Source organism: Semicossyphus pulcher, unplaced genomic scaffold (genome assembly GCF_022749685.1).
Source record: "Semicossyphus pulcher isolate SPU_LCO1_2020_fin unplaced genomic scaffold, fSemPul1.0.p SCAF_1, whole genome shotgun sequence".
Taxonomy (NCBI): Eukaryota; Metazoa; Chordata; class Actinopteri; order Labriformes; family Labridae; genus Semicossyphus; species Semicossyphus pulcher.
The window spans coordinates 15,663,232-15,683,146 of NW_027211603.1; the positions used below are offsets into that span (position 1 = coordinate 15,663,232).

At 42.6% G+C, this 19,915-nt stretch overlaps 1 protein-coding gene across 1 annotated transcript in view; it reads right to left on the bottom strand.

Annotated features, from left to right (window-relative positions):
* stk33 (serine/threonine kinase 33) overlaps nucleotides 1-19,915 on the bottom strand; it is a 43,935-nt gene that overhangs the window by 18,119 nt on the left and 5,901 nt on the right. The window contains exons 9-13 of the mRNA XM_069659774.1: nucleotides 19,750-19,835; nucleotides 19,591-19,663; nucleotides 19,097-19,278; nucleotides 17,748-17,834; nucleotides 17,265-17,399 (exon numbers count right to left, since the gene is read on the bottom strand). Of these exons, the coding sequence (XP_069515875.1) occupies nucleotides 17,265-17,399; nucleotides 17,748-17,834; nucleotides 19,097-19,278; nucleotides 19,591-19,663; nucleotides 19,750-19,835 (563 nt within the window). The remainder of the gene's footprint in view (nucleotides 1-17,264; nucleotides 17,400-17,747; nucleotides 17,835-19,096; nucleotides 19,279-19,590; nucleotides 19,664-19,749; nucleotides 19,836-19,915) is intronic.

A 19,915-nucleotide genomic window follows, 5' to 3' on the forward strand; every position in this document is an offset into this window, starting at 1 on the left:
GGCAGCCAACCAAAATAACAGCGAGACATTGAGCTCAGGGGGGGAGGCCTCAAACTGCTGCTGTACGGAGAAGTTTGAATCCACTGGAGGGCCATTACAGCTCAACCGTTCTCCTCGCTGCACTGATAAACAACAATTCCCAGAGTCCCTCAGTCCTCCATTGTCCGAATTTACATGAGGTTTGGGGGATTCGGCGTGTGCGAGTGATGGAGGTCATAGAGAGTGTGTATTCACAAGCATTTGCAGAACAAGGACAATGATGAGCATGACTTTTCCTAAAAACACTCTAAAATTCAAACACACTTTGAAAACGCTTCAAAGCACAAACACACCTGAATGTACACAAACTGCTTTCATGCCTCCTGAAACGTGCGCTCTCCTTTTTCATGTGCTCATTCAAACACATTTTTTTCCATTCTGTTACAGACACACTATATGTAAATGAGATCTAAAATGGCTCTCATGCTTGCCCTCTTCCTCCGGTGCCAGAGTCACGCATCATTGTCAGCAGCCAGCAAAACAAGATGAAATAAAATTCTAAGCCGTCCTGGCAGTCAAGGACACCATTCCCTCACCGTAATAGCCTGTATCGCCTAGCCACTCCATGTGTAGCTTTTCTTCATTGCTCTGGGCTTTTATTCCTGGCAATAAGCTCTTTATCACTCCTCAACACAATTCATTTAAAACCACCGTCAAGAAGCAATCAAACCTTAAGTAAGAGGATTCAAAGTCAGTGTGTTATTGTTAAGCAAAGTAGCATTACTTCATTTCCATAATGCTCCCGCGCAGAGATGCCAAATAGGTAATAATAAAGAACAGTACGCGTGAAAATAAACAGTTAATATTTTCTCTCATTTTTGCAGCCTTAGATTAAAATGCAACACTTCATCCAGCCTCATATCCTCGTTTCTTTGGTGCATTTGCCTCTTTTCTTCCTCCCAGAATGACATTATGTTTGGGTTTGTTGTCTCTCTGCCTCGGACACCTATGATTTAGCAATTCTTGACATATCCATTACACCTCACAGATTGGCTGTTCTCCTCTCCCTGTGTCTGGGAAACCTATAGAAATGACACAAGCCCCTCCATGCCTTTTTTTTTCAGATGTCCTCGATTCTCAGGTGCTGCGTTAAGAAAGAAGTGTATTCTAATTTCAGGAGTGTTCCCTTACTATTAACTATGGCTACAGCGGAGACATCAATCTTGACAAGGTCTTTTTGAAGCGCGTCTAAAAATGCAATACTACTGTGTATTTTCACCCGCCCTCCACGGACACTCAGACTGCTCGCTCTATGATTTACTCTCTGCATTATTTTTGTATCTGTAACAGTGTTTAGAGAATGGCTCACCTGTCATCATTATGTGTCTATATGTTGATTGCTTAGGTAGAATAACCTTTTCTCTTCTCCTCTACAGAAGAGACTCAACCGATTTTATAACAGGTGCAATAACAGATAGAATCAATGCCATGATCACCACAATCATCTTCAACCTCCTCGACTTGTTTATTGTGAGCGCAGATTCAGCTCCACCTCGTACACTGATGTTTACTCGTGGATTGATCTTCATCCTCGTGTATTTGCTGTTCTATTTAATTCATTACATTCTTGCCCGTCAACGCTAATTGATCAGGTAAAACAGGAAGTAGATCATGCAGCAACTGCATCAACCTATGAATTGATTGTGAGAAACCGCACGGCCAAAAGGTCATGTTATGTGTCCCTGTAGCAATACGTCGGGAATCATTATTAATTAGGATGTGATTTCCAATACAAAGGGGCGTGTCCAGACTTGGGAAACAGGGGTAGCAAAAAGTATGTCCCATTGCATTTATTAACCATTTCTGACTCCTCTAATCACATCTAATTTAAAGCTATAATAATGTTATAAATGTCTGTCAAGTCAATATCACCGAATGAGGTAACACAGTGGTGATTGAGCCCATGGCCCGCTGATGATGAGATGATGAGATCCGACATTCACAGAAAAAATCACAAGTGGCGCCCAGTTTGTGACACGTTTTCCATCACCCAGCAGTGGTTGGTCTGCAAGAGAGGGTAGGCGGAGCTAAGTGACTGAACTTCCGGTTTCTGTAAGCTTTGCGAGTAAACAGTAATCTACTATGGCTGAACAAACAAAATAAGTGAAAATCCAAAGAAAAAGAAACAAATTTGTCTACAACAAAGCAAGACCATGACATGGGGAGCCAGTCGTAGACGACTGGTTAAATTCGGAAGTGTGCTCCTACAATATCCAATTGTTGCCAGTGGGTGGCGCCCAAGAGCACAAAATTGAAATGTTCAAGATTGTATCTTTAACTACTAACATTAATGTATTTACAGAAAAATAACACTACAGAATGGCACCAAACAAATCTTCTATCTTTGATTCTTCAGGGACTCAACAAGAGGATCGATCTCCAAAAGTCCCCGTAAAACGTAACAAAAGAAATGTGCTGCACTGAAATGTCGCAAAAAGCTACAAGCAGCATGTAGCAAGACAGCCAACTAATTCACTTTGAACAGAAGTCTGGGCTGCACGGTGGTGCAGTGGTTAGAGGTGTCGCCTCACAGCTAGAAGGTTCCTAGTTCGGACATAAGGGGTCTTTCTGTGTGGAGTCTGCATGTTCTCCCAGTGCATGCGTTGGTTCCCTCTGGGTACTCCGGCATCCTCCAAAGACATGCTTGTTAGGTTCATTGGTGAGTCTTAATTGGCCGTAGATGTAAGTGTGAGCGTGAGAGGTTGTCTGTCTCTATGTGTCAGCCCTGTGATTGACTGGCGATCAGTCCAGGTTGTACCCCACCTCCCCCACGACCCTGAACAGGATAAGCTGTACAGACAATGGATGGATGGATGGATGGAACATAAGTCCCGACCTCCCGACTAGGCAGATAGCCAATCATAGAAGGCATTATGGGGGTGGCCATTTAGATTTCAGATGGGCCAGGCCACCCCAGGAAAACACCCCTGAAATATTACGTTTGGATATTTTTGCACCTAATTATTCTCTCTTTGGGCATTAACGCCTGGAAAGTCACTCTCTCGCTGTGTTTGTTTAATTAAATTCAATATAATCAGATCTCAGCACACAAGCACATTTTACAGAAAGGTTTTTAGATGCAAATCATAATCAAGTGGCCCAGTGAGCGGTGTGTGTTTGTTAAACGTAGTTATAAGTATGATGGTTTAATTCCGTGTCCACTCTCCCCTCCCTCCAGTGCTTTCTGTTTAATACACCAACTTCATCACCAGGGAGATTAAGGCTAATGCCTAAAGGAGCACAGCCCAAAATTGAAAAGAATTAACTGTAATTAGCATGCTAACAAATGGCTAATACGAAGGCAATTGTTACATTTTCATTAAATAACCTGTAATCTTACTCTTGAGTGGCTCATTTTAAATTATGTTCAAATGGAGTGTATGGTTTTTTTATTTCAATCATTTCAATGAGGTCAAATCCATATAGGAAATGAATGCAGGGAGCCTTTTTCTGTCTCACCAGGGTCTTTACGTTTTGTGCAGCACATGTGCTAAAGACAGGTAAGCCTACATCAAGCGCAGCATCATTACACCAACAGCACAGCCGCAGCAGGCAGCTCGGCACATAAAAGAGCCCGCTAACTGTTCTTTCAGCCTGTAAACTCAGCTAATTAACAGTAGCTTCATGTTTTGTGTATGTCGCCAGCTCTGTGTGCTTCTTCAAGGCCACAGGATGCAAGCCCAGCAACAATCTGCAAGCCAATTGTCACAGAAAGAGAGAGAGACAGGCAGCAGTGAGCATGGGTTTATTGGCTCTGATAGTTATTGGATGGAGCATTTTTTTCCATCTTTTCTCACCTTCTGCTTGCTGTTGCCTCTGCCGTCACCGGTGTCTCCCCACACCAACTGTAATAAAACAATAATAATGATAAGAATAGCATCACTTCAATCTCACTTTCAGTGATTACATTGTTCCACCCGTTTCCGTTTCTGCTTAAATTATATTTAACTTCATCTGCTGTGGTCGGCAAACAGGATTACTGGTGCTTATCTGAAATGAAAGTGCATTTTTAACGCAGTTTAATAACGAGAGTGGAAAATCCAGTCCATAGCAATAAAGCTGAAACTAATTCATTTCAATGGCTGTCGGCGCGGAGTGTTTCAATTCTTCCTCACATGGCCGTCCGCGCTGTTAAAAACTGTATGAGGAAGGAGGCAGAAGGCCATTTGTGTAATCTGCGGCAGCCTGACGTGAGCGTGGTGATCACAGCAACACTGAAGAATCTTCATCCAGCCTTTAAGAGCCTCTTCAGAGAGACACTTAAAAGCAACCCTGATCATCAAACTCTGCAACTTTTCTTAAAAGTCTCGAGCTGAGCGGAGGGTGAAGGGGTGGACGGGTAAGATGGAGGAGGGAGAAAGTGCCGCATGTCCTCGTGCATTTAAAGCGGTCAGCAGTTTGAACCTGTCCGTGCCTCCTGTTCCATTATGGAATAGTAACACAGCGGCCTGTTTGTTCGCCAAACACAATTAACAAGGTTTCTGCTGCACATCAATACCGCTATTTGCATAAGGTATTGATCTGGAGTCCTTATAATCACAAAATGTTAATTGCACCAATTAATTCTCAATCTGTTTGTGCCCTTGTCTGGCCGCCTTGAGCCCTGAAGGTCAGTGTGAAAATGAACTGCTCTTTGATTCTCCTCCAGGAAAAGATTTTTTCTCAAGACAACACAGTTTGCTACTCTGGAAATCAAAAGGCCTCCACCATCCTTTATCATTATTATCATTCCCTGTGAGTAGCAGCTAATGGGGTTGAAATCTTGTGATCTGATTTGTCCTTTTAAACAAGGTTTTTCTTGTCTCGTTCATTAACCAGGGCTGCTTCCTCCTCTCTGCAGAGGCTCGCCTATTTACACCTCAAAGACACAGTATCCCCTTTTATATTGACTAATAAGTCATTTTCTGAGACAATGCATCGCCCATTTGATTCATGGCCCCTACACAGTGTTTCCCTGTGTCTCTGGTCCTGCTGCTACACCATGTTATTACATGCTGAAACATGACCTCCTGGTTTATTGTCTGTTTGAGATGATCAGAATAATAAGTCAGAGCTGTCGACTCTGCTGCTCCTCTGCCTCTGATGTGTAGGTAGGCCTTCTTCTTTTGTTGTGTGCTGCACTCTTTAACATGACACCACTTATACTGTTGTCCTCATACAGTTTAATCTTATATATGGTATAGTTAAGAATATAAGGTATGCTGCTTCCTGAAGGGGTGTAAATAAATTATATTTGTGCTCCGGCTGTATTGATTGGACTCTGCGTTAATTGCTTTCCCCCCCTCTTGATACGGTCAACAACAAGAATACAATTAAAGGTTTTGCAACGTGTTTCACTCACTGATATCTGTACATAACAGAGCAGAAGGACCTCTCTCCCCGTCCCCGTCATCCATGCCTGAACACAGCCAAATGACAAATGAGCCACCCCGTGTGAAAGATGAATTTCAATCCACTACACCTGTGCCACCCCACCAAATGAAAGGACTGATTGCCTCCAATTGCATATTTAAAATGCTTAATTCCTCCATTAAGAAACCTATTTACATGAATTAGGGACAATTAGCATTTTCAGACCCACTTCAACTTTGTTCGCCCCCATCCATTAACATTTCAAAGTGTCGGCTGCCAGACACAAGAAAGCCCCTCCATCTGATTCGTGCTGACCCCCTCTGACGGCTGCCTGGATGGACTTTTTTATCTGTAGCACCTCGCTAAAGGAAGGGGCCGGCCCCGGGTCCGCTGTAAGTCACCTCATTATGGTTAATCAACAAAAGCCGGTGAATGAAAGACAACAGAGTGAAGGGCAAAGGGATGTCTGATTCAGAGAGGCTGAGGTGCAGGGCTGAGACCTTACACACATTTTATCTGAGGGATATTACATTAATTGTATGTGGCAGACCTTGTGGGTCGTCCCTCTAACAGTATGTTGCACACTGCACAGGCGAGGGAGACGGAAAAACCTGTGGCCTTGAAATTGTCAGTAGAAATAAAGAAGAAGAAAAGGCAATAAAATAAGGAGAGGAAGAGTATTATGATTTGCGACTATCAGGTTTCTGAAGAATAGACATCATAGCCAAGCGGCAACCCCTGGGGCTGAGAAATGAAGACGATGTGTAAGTGTGAAAAACTGCAGTTCCTTGAGTGGCCACTTGAGGCAGGCACCAGAGGTGAGTAAATCCCCATTGTGCCCGTCTTTACAGCAGAATTAGACATGTTCACAGTCTGGTACAAAAAACAACTTCCGTCAATAACCTTTTTTTTTTAATTAATGCCGATTGTTCGGGGGTTTAATAACTAAATAACTAATAACTAAATTATATTAGGCCTTAAAGTAATAATCTCAAAGATTTTCATTTAAATAAATGTCTGTTAAGTCACTATCTGTCACCGAATGAGGTAACACAATGGCGATTGAGCCTATGGCCCACTGAAGAAAGCCTTTGCATTTGCAGTATTATGGACTGGGTGTCTGTGACGACTTTCACAGAAAAAATCGCAAGCGGCGCCCAGTTAGTGGCACGTTTTCCATCACCCAGCAGTGGTCGCTGATGGTAGGCAGAGGTAATGCAACAAACACACGTGTGTAAAGCGGCTGTTTTCCGTGTTGTGAGTAAACAGAAATCTACTATGGCTGAACAAACGAAGAAAAGATCGATGACGACAGATACAACTTCAAAAATAAGTGAAAATCCAAAGAAAAAGAAACTAACTATGTACCATGACTGACAGGTATGTTTCGCTGTCAGACATCAAAACAGCTAATTCAGTCAAATATAATCATCTCGGTCAACATCCACCACAAATAGAATCTCATTCAGCTAGCTTGTTTATTCGTTAGCTAACTTGGCGTTAGCTAACCCCTCGCTCCTCTCCAGCCCCACCCTCTTGTCCACTTAACATCAGACAACCAAGATGGCAGCGGCCAAATGCTGAACTCAAGGCTTCAAAAAGGCAGTCGACACGCCAAAGGGTGACATCACTGTGGATACTTCCATTATTAATACAGTCTGTGGTTGTAGCTCAATCCAGTCTTCACAATGGAAAACGAGGCCTCAGTGACGACTGTTTGTGCACATGCAGCCTTCAGTATAATTATTGGTCAGCGTCTGATTCAAAGTGCTTACACATCCTTAATATGAGCTTTTTGATGGAGAAAAGCTGTCAGCTTCTAATTAAGATGACAGAAGCTCTTTCTCTCTCTTTTTGGGGAATTTACTGGGAAAAAGAGCCTCTCATCATGTGAGTCATATGTAATGCTTTTTATTGCTGCAGTCACAGGCAGGAGAGGGAGGGTGAGAGAGCTTGTTTTGATGATTATATTCACTCTTGAAAACATATTAATATCTCTTTGAGTTGCATAAATCCTCGTGTGTTGATTCATGTTAGTGCGTGCTCTTAGGGTGTGATCAGACCAGCTGCACTGCAAATTGTGTATGCAGTTGAATTACACAGAAAGTCAATGCAAAGACATTGTTAGCATGAAAAAGCATCTGCAAGCGTCCGTCTGTACAGTCTAACACCACTTACTGTAACTTATTCTGAACATTTTCAGACCAACTTTAAGTTTTGTTTTACCGATTACCAACTATTAACTCACATTGCCTACACGTATGTTCCTACTGTGCATTTATATATTGAATGGCATCATATAACATAGATGTATATGGACTATTGGCGCAGTCAGAGGAAATAAGAGACATTTCTTAATACCCAAACCTGAACCGTCCTTTGTCAGTCCTTTTTCAGCTTGGGTCAGGTAGCAGAGCTCAATGTGATGCTTACAGGAAGCTGTAAACATCACATTGGGAGTTCAATGTGATGAGCAGAGCTCAAAAGGAAACACACAGTTTTGGATGTGAAAGGCTGACCAACTTGGTGTGGGGCCAAGGTAAAGAGTAGTTTAAGGTTAAAAGGGTCGAGTCACCCAGAACAACATTTTTTTCCACTTCCTCTGAGTAAGAAGACAAAGAGACAGCCTAAGAGAGAGCTATGAAGGCCATGAACATCTTTAATTCAGAGCTCTGACTTGGTGAAAGTAAATGTGAAAAGGAAATCTGCTACAGAACTACACTGTAGAAGGAATGTTTACAATTTATCCATGCCTTATGTTATAATAGAAATAGGACATATCTGAAAAGGAAGGAGATTTGTTGTCTACTCAATAACCTACTGAAAATGGATGCCATCAGGCTGAGGGCTGCCGGCTTGTTTGTTCTTGTGCTAAGGTTGAGCAGCGTGGGACTCCTCGGCAGCTCAAACAGCACTTTGTGCAACAAGAGGAAAACGCTGATACGGTGGACCCTCAAGTTTGAGACCAGTGCTCACAGCCGAAGTGTCTGAGTGGAAGTATCTACTCGTACTATAAACTCCATCATGATACAGAAAGTGTAGCTGGCGCTGGCAGCATATTTTGCTGCTTGGTCTTAACATTAGAGATAAACATCCCGTATTCCTGTAAATCTTATTGGAGGTTGAAGGTGACAACTAACAAACCTCTGCAGGACGTCCACTGACTTTCCAACGTTGCTGCGCCTCACTCAGTGAATCTATAGTGGCCGCGTTCCAATACTTACATGTAATTTAGTATGTCCCAATGCAAGTATGTGAAATTACAGGGATGTCCTCTGCGCAGCATAAGATACGTCACATCGGCTGTTCTGCCAAGAGAGCAAAAAAAACATATTGTACGTTACTATGAAAATAACATTGACAGAGAACTGCATATGTTGATTTACTTTTATAAATGTAATACTGCATGTTAGATTTTACAATTAACTTAATGTAACATGCATAACGAAGTAAAGACAGCAGAGCTCTCTGGGTTGACCTCTGACATCTCCAAGTCCACTATCTTCCAACAATATTCTAACTTTGCGTTTCATACTGTGTCAAATGCATGAGCGAGAGGGTCAAAGTTCAGTGTGCAATGTTACGATAAAGTAGAATGTCCTGCATTGTGCATAGAAAGTACAAACGATGCAGTGGGCAGCTGGACTACAGCAAAGAGAAAAGGTAATTTGGACCTTTATTTCTTTTGCATGTTCTTTTTCTTTTCCACATCCTGCTTCCTACATCCAGCATGCAACAGTAAGACGTAATGCTATTTTTAAAGGTACTCTGTGGAGTTTTCATTGAAGCTAAACACTGTTTTTGTTTTCATTCTTTTGTGTGCACCCAAGGTTTTGCTAAATTAATTTCCTTCCATGTTTTTTTCATTCCTACACGACCCATTTGGCAGCAAATGTCTCTCTTTATTGAGCATAAATGACACCACAAGTCAACATGTGTTTTCAGTCTGCAGAAATGCACTGGTGCTCATTTCATGTATGTAAGGCATGAGATGCAGTTATTACAGGAACACGCTCATAAAAACATGGCTCTACAGTACAGCGCCGCTAGTGGTCATAATCTCATCAATGTACCCCGAGGTAGCTGCATAAGTAGCTGCAAAACGTGCAAACTGAAACACTGGCTCAACATAAATCAGCAGCAGAATTAACAGAGATAAATACAGTGTAGGATTTGTGTAAAATAAAAGTGGAAAGGTGGAAGTTATCCATCCTACAATGTCAACATACTGTAATCCTAAACAGGGATATGAGTAGAAATCATATTTATGTGACTGTTTATATACAGGGTGTGTAGCAACATGCAGATATTCCCACTACCACATCTATAGGAGGTCATACATATGGAGGAAAGTTATTAGGCATGTAGGCTTGTGCGTAGATACCTGTCCACCTCCCTGATATATTCCCTTGATTTGCTGCTCTACAGTATGTCAGCTCACATTTTCCAATCCCTGGCTTCCCTTAGCCCCCCCCCCCACCTGTGTCCGCTCAACAGTAATTCCCCCCCTGATTCATTTAATATGACATACAGAGCAAATGTGAGACATAGATTTATCTGTCTAAATAGGCAAGTTTAATCTGTTTGTTTTTGCTCTCCTACACAGGATTGTCACACCCATCATGAAGCCCTTGTACCTGACAGGACATGTTAATGAGTCTGAGCCAAGCTGCTAATGCTAGACCACCTACCACTGTTAAATCTAACTCTAGGCATGTCCAGCTTATGCAGTGTATCCTCTTCATCACTTCATCATCTGTACTTATTTCTGCTCCACCTGCTAACTTTTGCTCGTTCATTTATTTGCACTACCAAAAATCTGCTCTGAGCTGAACTACTCTGCCTCGTCTCTTACTGGAAATGCATGTTTATAAAATAGCAGCCTAACAGTCACATGTGGGCTGTGCAGAATGTTAGAATGATTCACAATCAAACTGAATAATAAAACTAAATCATCTGCTAAATATACTGAAACCTACAGTTGTTGTGGTTTCTTTTGCCAGTACACAAGATGATGCTTCTGAGTGTTGCTCCTCTGAAACACCTCGCAATCCTTCCAATATTTCAGGGCACACCAAAGGACAATCAAATGCCATCGTCTCCCTGGATTTAGCCGCCTTATTGAGCTCCTGACAATCTCCTTCTAACATATTTCAAAATAAAGGTGGTAACTTCCAGTTTACAATTCATGGCTGTGTGTCTTTTCTTACAGCGTGCGATGTTAAGTCCTTTGTATCGTTGCTGTGCTGGTTTATCATTAAGTAAGCTGCAGATAATGTGTCATCATAAATAACTTAAATGGACACCAGTATCACTGCATAGACATCTACACGAGCTGCAATAAACACAATGCAGCTTATTTGAATGCACTTATTGTCTGTATTGCAAGGACGCACTATCATTATTGTGCTATTGATTATACATAACTCACTTTGTCTGATTATGATTACAATTTAATATTGACTTCCAGCGTGAGATGAATTCACTCTCCTGGTGTCAGTCTTGTTGACTCGTATGATCTATCATTCATCAATACCATTGATCCTCCCAAAGTTCATCCATCCATATGTGACTGGCACATCAGGATTTTACATAAAAAAAAGATTGAGGGGAGGCAATCTGCATGTCAGCAAAATGTCACCATAATTGAGCTCGGCTGATGTTATTGTCCCTTAACGAAGTTCTGACTGTTTTATAAACAGGGCTGGGACAAGATGCATCAGTCACAAGGGAGACTGTTAACATTACCAAGGACAAGAGCGTCTTGCATTAAACAGGAGCGGCAGATGTGCCGCACTCGCCCTCATATGGAATTTGAATTCACGCTGATCCTCTGATCCATCCATCCATCCATCTATCTGCTCATGTGTTGACGCAGACGCACACAGTGATGGCACACACATAGCAGGAGATGTGTTTACAGTCTACAGAACAAAAGGAGAACATGCAGCACTACAATAGCACACAAGAATGACAGTGCACCGAGGCTAATTGGAAAAGGCCTGTCACTGATTACAGACACACTCTGTTTGTGTGCGCAGAAATGTGTTTGTGTGTACACATACCCCCGTGTGTGCCTTGCGTGGGTGCGAGGCGATTCAGTCCACACACACCGGTGTATCTCTGGCAATTGCTGTGCTGGTGGACACCGCTGTGACAGTGGGCTGCCCTCCGAGGTCTCTGGATATCCAGTGTAAATCCAGCCCAGTGGAGCTGTGAAAAAAGCTAATAATATGTTATTGCAGTCCAGGTCCCCCTGTCGCCTCTCCATCAGAGCACCACTGTCACCTTACACACGGACCGCGGTGTGATAATGGACAATAATGCGGAGAAGCTGAGAGTGAGAAGTCCAATCTGCCTCCTGAGTGGAAAGAACAGGCCGTATGCTGTGTGAGGGCTCCTGACTCCGAGGCCGTGTGTCATCCCATCATGAACCTCGGGGCGTCCCTTCCAATAGACGAGCACACTTCTGATTGATTATTATCTTATTTCATAAATCGTGAAAGTTCAGTCTTTACAAGAGAGGGCCTGTGTGAGTTGTCTCAGTGCAAAACTCACTAATTACATCCTTTCCCAGCGAGACAGGAGGCTAATTTGTGCATACGACTCTGCAGCTTTGTGTCTCACCGTTTTTTTAAGCATCCAAATAGTAAAACCAGCTCCTCAGAAGACCGTTGCCTAATTGTTTCATCATGATGTGTTTATCCATATTTAATGTAGAAACATTTTCTCCTGCAGAAACACAGTCATTAGCGGGAGCTTCGCAAAGAAATAAATACGCAGATTTGTTGTGAGTGTTTAAATCTCTCAAAGAGAATCTGAAATCACATTATCAGCGGTGACTTCAGGCGTGTTTGCGAGTGAGCACATGAGCTATTGTTGTGCCTTCTTTGTTTAGAACAAAGTTTTACAAAATAACCTTCAAAAGAGAACTCTGTTTTCAAACCTAAACATATTAAATATGCTTCCTTTGATCAGGAAAACGTTTCTTGTTTCGCTTACAGTGGAGTTATTCCTATAGAGAAAGGTTTAACACAACAAAACACAAAGCAAAACAGTGCACATGAAAACAAAGTGGTTCAACTTTCAGCCTGACTGAGGCCTCTAGTGGCGGCTGAAGGCAACATCCTCCTGACTGCACATCAACATGAGGTGAGAGGTTTAAGGATGATTCCTTAATTCGAGATCAGCTTCAAACTCTGATCGACATTGTAGCATCTCTGCGCCTGCAATATAGAACTCATTGGACAATCCTGCAGCTGTAAAAGAACAGACTAGTTTCCAGTTGTCACACAGGCATCATTCATCAGGCTGGAGTGAATATAAGACTGTGCAGGAAGTCTTCTATGTGTAATTATTGTGATGTTGAGAGGGCACAGAGGGCACTTTATTTTCCGTCTGATGATTGAATTCCTGCCTCCCTCCCGTGCTGAGTTGTATTTTGGTGCGTGACCACGAGCTTTGTGGTTTTCCAAACCCCTCATGGGACCAATTCCCATTATTTACTTGACTGTGACCCCGTATCGTGACCCCTCAAGTCTCTCATTCTCCGGGAGCCTACTTTTAAATTGCCCACCTAATGGCAACCTGCATTTTTTACTCAACTGTAATGAATGCTCCAATTACGCTGAAGGTGATGGAGGCGATTTTCCTATGATAGGAGGGGTGATTGGATCTCCCACACTCCATTTCACTATCTCCCTGCTCTTCAGGCATTCCCACAGCAGACCTGTGGTCAGCACAAGCTGCTGGGAGGAAACTCAGCCTCCTCCACTTGTGGTAATGCACCCTCTTAGTGCACCAATGAGGTGACTCCAAAATTAAGTGCTTGAAATAAATGAATTCATTCTGGCAGAAATGTGTCAAATGACCTTTCCGCTGCTCATTACACATGGTGCACATTACACCAGAGAAATGCTCCTGTTGTCTGGGCTCCCTTTGTTTCCCCCCTCCCCTCTCTCTTGTCAAAGGGGGAATGGTAATTAATTGAAATCATTTCCATGTGTAAGGTTTTGTAGATCCCTCCTCAAGGTGTGTCAGCGGGTCGATAGATATTTGGAGTGTATAGTGGAGCCAGGTGATAAGAACTCCAGTCATAGTGTGGTAAATGACTGCCAAAGCTCCATAAAACCAATTCAAGGGCAGAGGAGTTTGAGGGCAGGAAGTAACAGAAAGAAAGAGGGGATAGAGGGGGGCATTGTCCCCAGTGGACGATTTTCTGACAGCAGTGACGGTGGTCACTTCCCACAGAAATTGAAATGTTTTGGATCACTCAAGGCTAGGCACATTTTTCATTTTCTTCCCTTTTTTACTCCCCTGATTAAAAGGCTGTTTGTGAGTCTCCTTCCTTTGAGGTGGTGGTATCCTCCTGCTCGGCTGAATGCGGGGCATTTTACCCAGCTCTGTGCACAAGAGAGGAGAGCTTATCCTAATGCAGAGGCTGCCTGCCTGCCTGTCTGCCTGCCAAGGAGAGATGTGGCTTTAAGAGGCCCATACATGGTGTTGATTAGTTTTACTGAGCGGGTATGCAGAGACCAATAAATTAAATATGAATAAATTAAAAATGTACTCTAGCAGAAAATTGCTTGGAAAACAACCACCTCCCCATTAAAATATGTATAGTAATGCCTTTTATGTGAAGTAACTTGGGATTAGATATCACTGTAAATTAACACGCCATCCAACCGTAGTGGAGAACTTTTCACTTTTAACAAGGAGTTATAAAAGGGTATTTACTCCAGTGTGTTCGGTAATTAATTTGATATTCAAATGAGCTTACAGTGTGTATTATAATTGCAAATATCCCAAATAAGAGTAGTTTTAAAAAGGGGGTAGTGTCAACAAAGATTGATGAGGCTGGCTTTGAAATTGCCATCTGTTTCAAATGTTTACTTGAGGTGGGGTTTGTGCCCCCTCCCTCTCTGCTGTGGAAATAGAGGCATCATGGTTTTTGCCGCCATATGCATCTCTTATTTAATGTTGTAAAAAAAAAATTGGGGGGCGGGGGGCAACCACACACACACACACACACACTCACATATGTGCATCTCCACACACAAACACTGAAGGGGATCAGGAACATCAGCATGTGTGATGAGCTCCCACAGATAACGTCTCCGCAACATTTCCATGACATTGTTGCTGTGTTACCTCATTACCACAATGTCACAGCAGCCGTGTGAGGATGTTGTGTTTGGGGGGGGGGGGGGGGGGGGAGTGCAGGGAGGTGTGGTGCATGGGTGGTGGTGGGGGGGTCCACCTGCAGGTATCGAGCCTCTGCAGATGAGCTGATTAATTAAAGGGAGCTCTATTAAGGTTATTGAGATGCACCCCCTCCTCTCCCTCCATGCTCCTCACTGGATAAAGGTGATTGGAGCGGAGGGGGGGCCGAGGTAGGGGGAAGCATCCTTGCCTCTTTTGACATTACCCCGCGTGCACCCACTTCACACGCCCCGCGACTCTCGCCACAAGTGCCTCTCTGCACCCCACCTTCGCGGGGGTGACACTCTCTTCTCGCTCCAAAATGGGGCTGCGGAGTTTTAATCCCTCCCGCCCGTCAACCCACCCACCCTTACTTCCATCTGTCAGGAGCACTGCTGGAGGAAAAAGGGGGGGGAGGGTTTTTTGGGAGGCAGGGGGCGCATCCCTTGTTCCATCCCGACGAATTTTCTAATTTCCTTTGCCTCCATGCTTTGTCCCAAATTCACGCCCCTAACCTACCCACCATACAGCCGCTCTCTGGTTCTGTCTCCCCCCCCTCCCCTCCTCTCCCACCTCTTCTCTCTGTTGTTTTGGCCAAAGGAGGAAAAGTAAAGCTGGAGGCTCCTGTTGGCTTCCAGCAATACAAGCTGACAGTTATTTAAACAGCATATGAACCTACTGTCAGCGTACATGAAGACACTGATTCTTCCACATTTTCTTGATGTGTTTCAGTCTCTTTAAATTTGTTCCACCCCCTGGCAGGATGTACAAGCACTCCTATGATTTGCTGTAGGTCATATTCAGCTTGCACAAATCAATTGTGCGATTTTTTCCCCCCCTCCTTTTGTTTCCCTGTAATTAACCAAGACAATGAGGACCATATGCTGAAATCTAATCTCCTCTTCTGACTGAAATTACCCAAACAAGAGGTTGTCTAAACAGACTTCCAGTGCTGTCATCGAAAGGGAAAAGTAACGCAAGTATTTTTCATTTTCTACCAACATGACACCACCCAAAAAGACGCACGTCCTAACAATTGACTGTGTTTGAATGGACCATCAACACAAACAACATATTAATTAGTGACACATCACTTGGACATCACAGTTTTAATGGGCAGTGACTCAAGCAATCAATTCTAATTACACATCATCATGCACCAAACTAGGTAGTAAGCTTTAGGGATAGCACTCTCCTGTCAGACTCACTCCAGGAGAGGAATTCAGGAACCTGCTACAGCTCCATCTGCTGTTTACACCAGCAGATGTAAACGTAATGTTGCAGTCTTTTTTTGGCCTGCAGCTCTATTTTACTCAAACTGAATCAACACATGTAACATTCATTTTTTTGCATTTCTACACTGTACACATCATATCAAGATACATCACCTAACACCGGGGCATTTACCTGCAGCATTTAAAGGTTATCATACTGTGTCCACACTTTTAAGACACTAACTTCTCCCTGAAATGTAGAAACACCTTTTGAAATGACAAAAAATGCACTCTACATTTACACATACGCACTAAAACACAGAGCGTGTGCGTGAACACGGAGCCCCATTGTTGGCACTCATTCACTTCAAGATGCAAATGGGTGGATTTGAAATTCAGCCTCTGTGTGTTATGCTTGGCTACTTTAATGTTGTATCTATGCCGGGGATTATTCTCTCTACAGCGGAAAAACCTGTGCTTGAATGGCAGTGCCCTCAAAGTAGCTCCTGCTGCTTTCAATGGCCTCCAAACGAGATTAGACCCGTGGCTGCCCTCAGTCCCAATCCTCTGCATTCAGACGGAGCGTAACCAGCCTGTGTGACAGTTTCTCTGTTTTGACACTGAGTGGGAGCAGTCAGTGCATATAGGGCGTTTTAGAATTGAGAGGTCAGGAGAGAAGAAAGAAAAATCCTCTATTGCTCACTTTGGTGTTGTGAGATGATATCCAGTTAATTCTCCTGACCTCTTAAAGAGTTTTTGTTTCTATTCAGCATGAAGTTATAAAACATTCAAACATATTTTCTCCTTTAATTGAAACAGAATCTGCAAAATTGTTGTGCATCAGTTCTGTGTTTAATCATATTTGGCACATTTTTTATATAAAGTCATATAATTAAAAAAATCCCCAGACTATCACAATTTTTAGGAAGAATTCGTACATTTATTTATAAAATGTTTAAAATCTTATCTGACCAAATAATTACACCCCTGTTGACATCTAGCCCAAATTAAATTTCCCCAACGTGGTTTTATAATAATAATTATTACTATCAATAAACTGTAGAAATAATAATCTATGTTCGATTGGCTTTTAAAACAAATGTGAGCCTGTATCTTGGCCGCCTGACATTACAGTTGGCTGAGTTACAGTAAGCATTTGTCAAGCAGTTTTACCCCATACTGCTAGGATCACCTCAAAGCAGGGGGGCCTTTTCTTTGGCACAAGGAACAGCTGACCCTCAGCTACAGGGGTCTCAGACTTCTACTTCCACACCTGCATTAGCCCCAAGTATTTGCCACTTCTCTCAATGCTTATTCTCTGGTCATCACAGTAAGGATCGCACCATTCACAGTAGTTTCATTCACTGCTAAATCACAGAATTACATTAATTAAATAAAGTGTGTCCACCTCTACTTGACTTTGTCTCTCTTGTTTTCCCTCTTTTGTTTACCAGTTACAGTCCTGCTTTTAATGGAGGTGGAGGATCTCTTGTCGTCAGAGGCCGGTTTCTGTCCTGCGCTGACGTCCTTCTTGTCCTGAGGTCTGTGCTGTTTTACACTCGGCTGTGCGGAGGGTTTCACACCTGCATGAGACTGCAGGGACAAGATTCATATTCATCTTACATAACAGAATTTACTTTCACATTCATTTGAAAACAGCTGCATGGGTACAGCTTCATTAGCATTTTCTGGAAGAGGTAAATCTGACACCATCTAGTGGTGACTGAGTATGAAAGGAAGAATGCAGGGCAATATGGAGGCACAAAGGAAGCTAAGTAGAGAGATGAGTGTTTAAAATGTTTGTTGGAAAATGTCTTAATCTGTAAAATTAAAAGTTACAGGTTTTTGTCAAGTGCTTCTGGGATTATGATTAAAACAAACTGATTAAAGAGAAAATTGAAGTTATACTAGAAACGCAGAGTTGTAGGAGTTTCATCAAACCTGTGTGGGGGTGCGTTGAGGTGGTCCCGGGATCTCAGAACGGTTCTTATGCTTGTCCTGCCGGATGCTGCCACCACTGTCTTTAGTCTGTATTCAAAGAGACACGTATAACCCAACAGGAAGATTGATTCCTAGATTTAATGAACATGTATAATAGACATGGACTGACCTATAGATTGGTGGTTACAGTGTTGATTTGTTTTTAATTTGTTTGTTTAACAAATTAGATTTACAATCATAATTACCACCTTGAAACTGACATGAAGGATGTCTACAAGCCAGAAAGATTAATATGGTAACTTAAAAGAACACAGCATCAAAATATTTGTAGATTTATAACCGCCTACTGCAAAGTAAAACAGAGGCCCAGCTGTATCAAGTCTGGGCGGTAAAAGTACCAAATATAAAAGTGCTAATCCTGAAAATTTCTGTTTCGTTCTCTTTGGTGGCACATATGGCGATAAACAGTAATCACGGGCGCACACTTCCCAGATATCCGGACAGTGTTCCATGTGTGACGTCCACGGTTGGCTCCGGTTGTAACTCTTGATTTTCCTCTCTGACGGTGGCTTTCCTTTTTAGACTGTTTGCCTTCATCTGAGCGTCAAATTTGTTTGTATTTCTTCGGATTTTCATTTATTTTTGAAGTTGTATCTGTAGTCATCCATCTTTTCTTTGTTTGTTCAGCCATAGTAGATTACTGTTTACTCGCAACACTTGCAGAGACCAGAAAAGCAGCCGCTTAGCTCCGCCTACGCTCTCTGGCAGACCAACCACTGCTGGGGAAAACACGTCACTAACTGGGCACCACTTGTGATTTTTTCCGTGAATGTCGCACCAGACACCCAGTCTGTATTACTGCAAATGCAAAGGCTTTCATCAGTCACCATTGTGTTACCTCATTTGGTGATAGATAGTGACTTAACAGACATTTATTTAAATGAAAATCTTTGAGATTATTACTTTAAAGTAAAGTTGCATAATCCTTTCTATGTTAAGTAACTAACATTGCTCCATATTTTTCTTCTTCCATGATGTAGATAATATGTCTATCATTGTTTATTCAGGACCATGTATGTATGACCATAACCATTATGAATAATGACTAATAACTTCAATAACTCTGTAAAACCAGCTTTGCTGTAAGTGCAGAGTTACTCACTTCATCAGATAGTCCAGTTAAAAAGAAGATAATTACCACATGAGGTAAGTGATGTGTAAGCAGACGTTAACAGTACTAAAATAAACAAGTCACGCCTTATTTGACAGCAATAAAGATTTATAGACCTGAGTAAGACAACCAATATACAGGTGAGGTCAGCTTGTTATAGAGCTGTGCTGAACAGTACCGGCTTGGTGGATGTGGAAGGTGAGCAGAACCTCCTCTCTTTGCTGGGCTTTGGGTCTGGCTTTGCTTGGCTCCTGCAGTTACTGTCTGTTTTTGGTGAAGCTGCCCTGGGGGCCGGGGATGAGTCCAGTGTGTCCTCAGAAGGGACGAGAGGGAGGGGCGAGTCCTCCTCGGCCTGTGTTTCTGTTGTGGATGATTTTAAATAACATCAGGTAACCTCATGACGCTTTTTTTCCCTCTTTGCCTCCGTTCATCACTCCTATGCCTCTCTGCTACTCAGTGCTCTCCATTATATGATCATCAGAAGTGTTATATTTACATATAACAAGTTACTGTGGAGATTTTACTCATTACACCTATTTTAGTAACTTCTGTATATCCATTAGAGCCGTGTCCTTAAAGTAAACTGCATGTAGTCATAGCAATAATACTAATGCTCGGTGCTTGAATTAAGGTGAATATTTGAATTAAGTTGATTATTCGTCATTGTCTCACTCTCTTGCTCTTCTCGGTGGTGACGCATCATCTCCAGCATATTGGACGGTAATGCAGACACATTAGTGTCACCCTGGTGGACAAAGCACCCCATTAGAGCTCCTCATGTGACTCATTTGGGAAAGTTTATGAATGCTGCTGGAACAATCGCTGCCTTACTGTGATCCAAGGGTTTTCCAGGAGCTGATTAGCAGACATGCGGTTGGTAGGGTCCACCTTCAGAAGGTAGGTCAGTAGAATTTTGGCTGGTGAGACGAATCAGTGAGTTTGTTAGTAACAATTTAAAAGATCCTGTAACAATCAATACAAATAAATACTCCCTCAA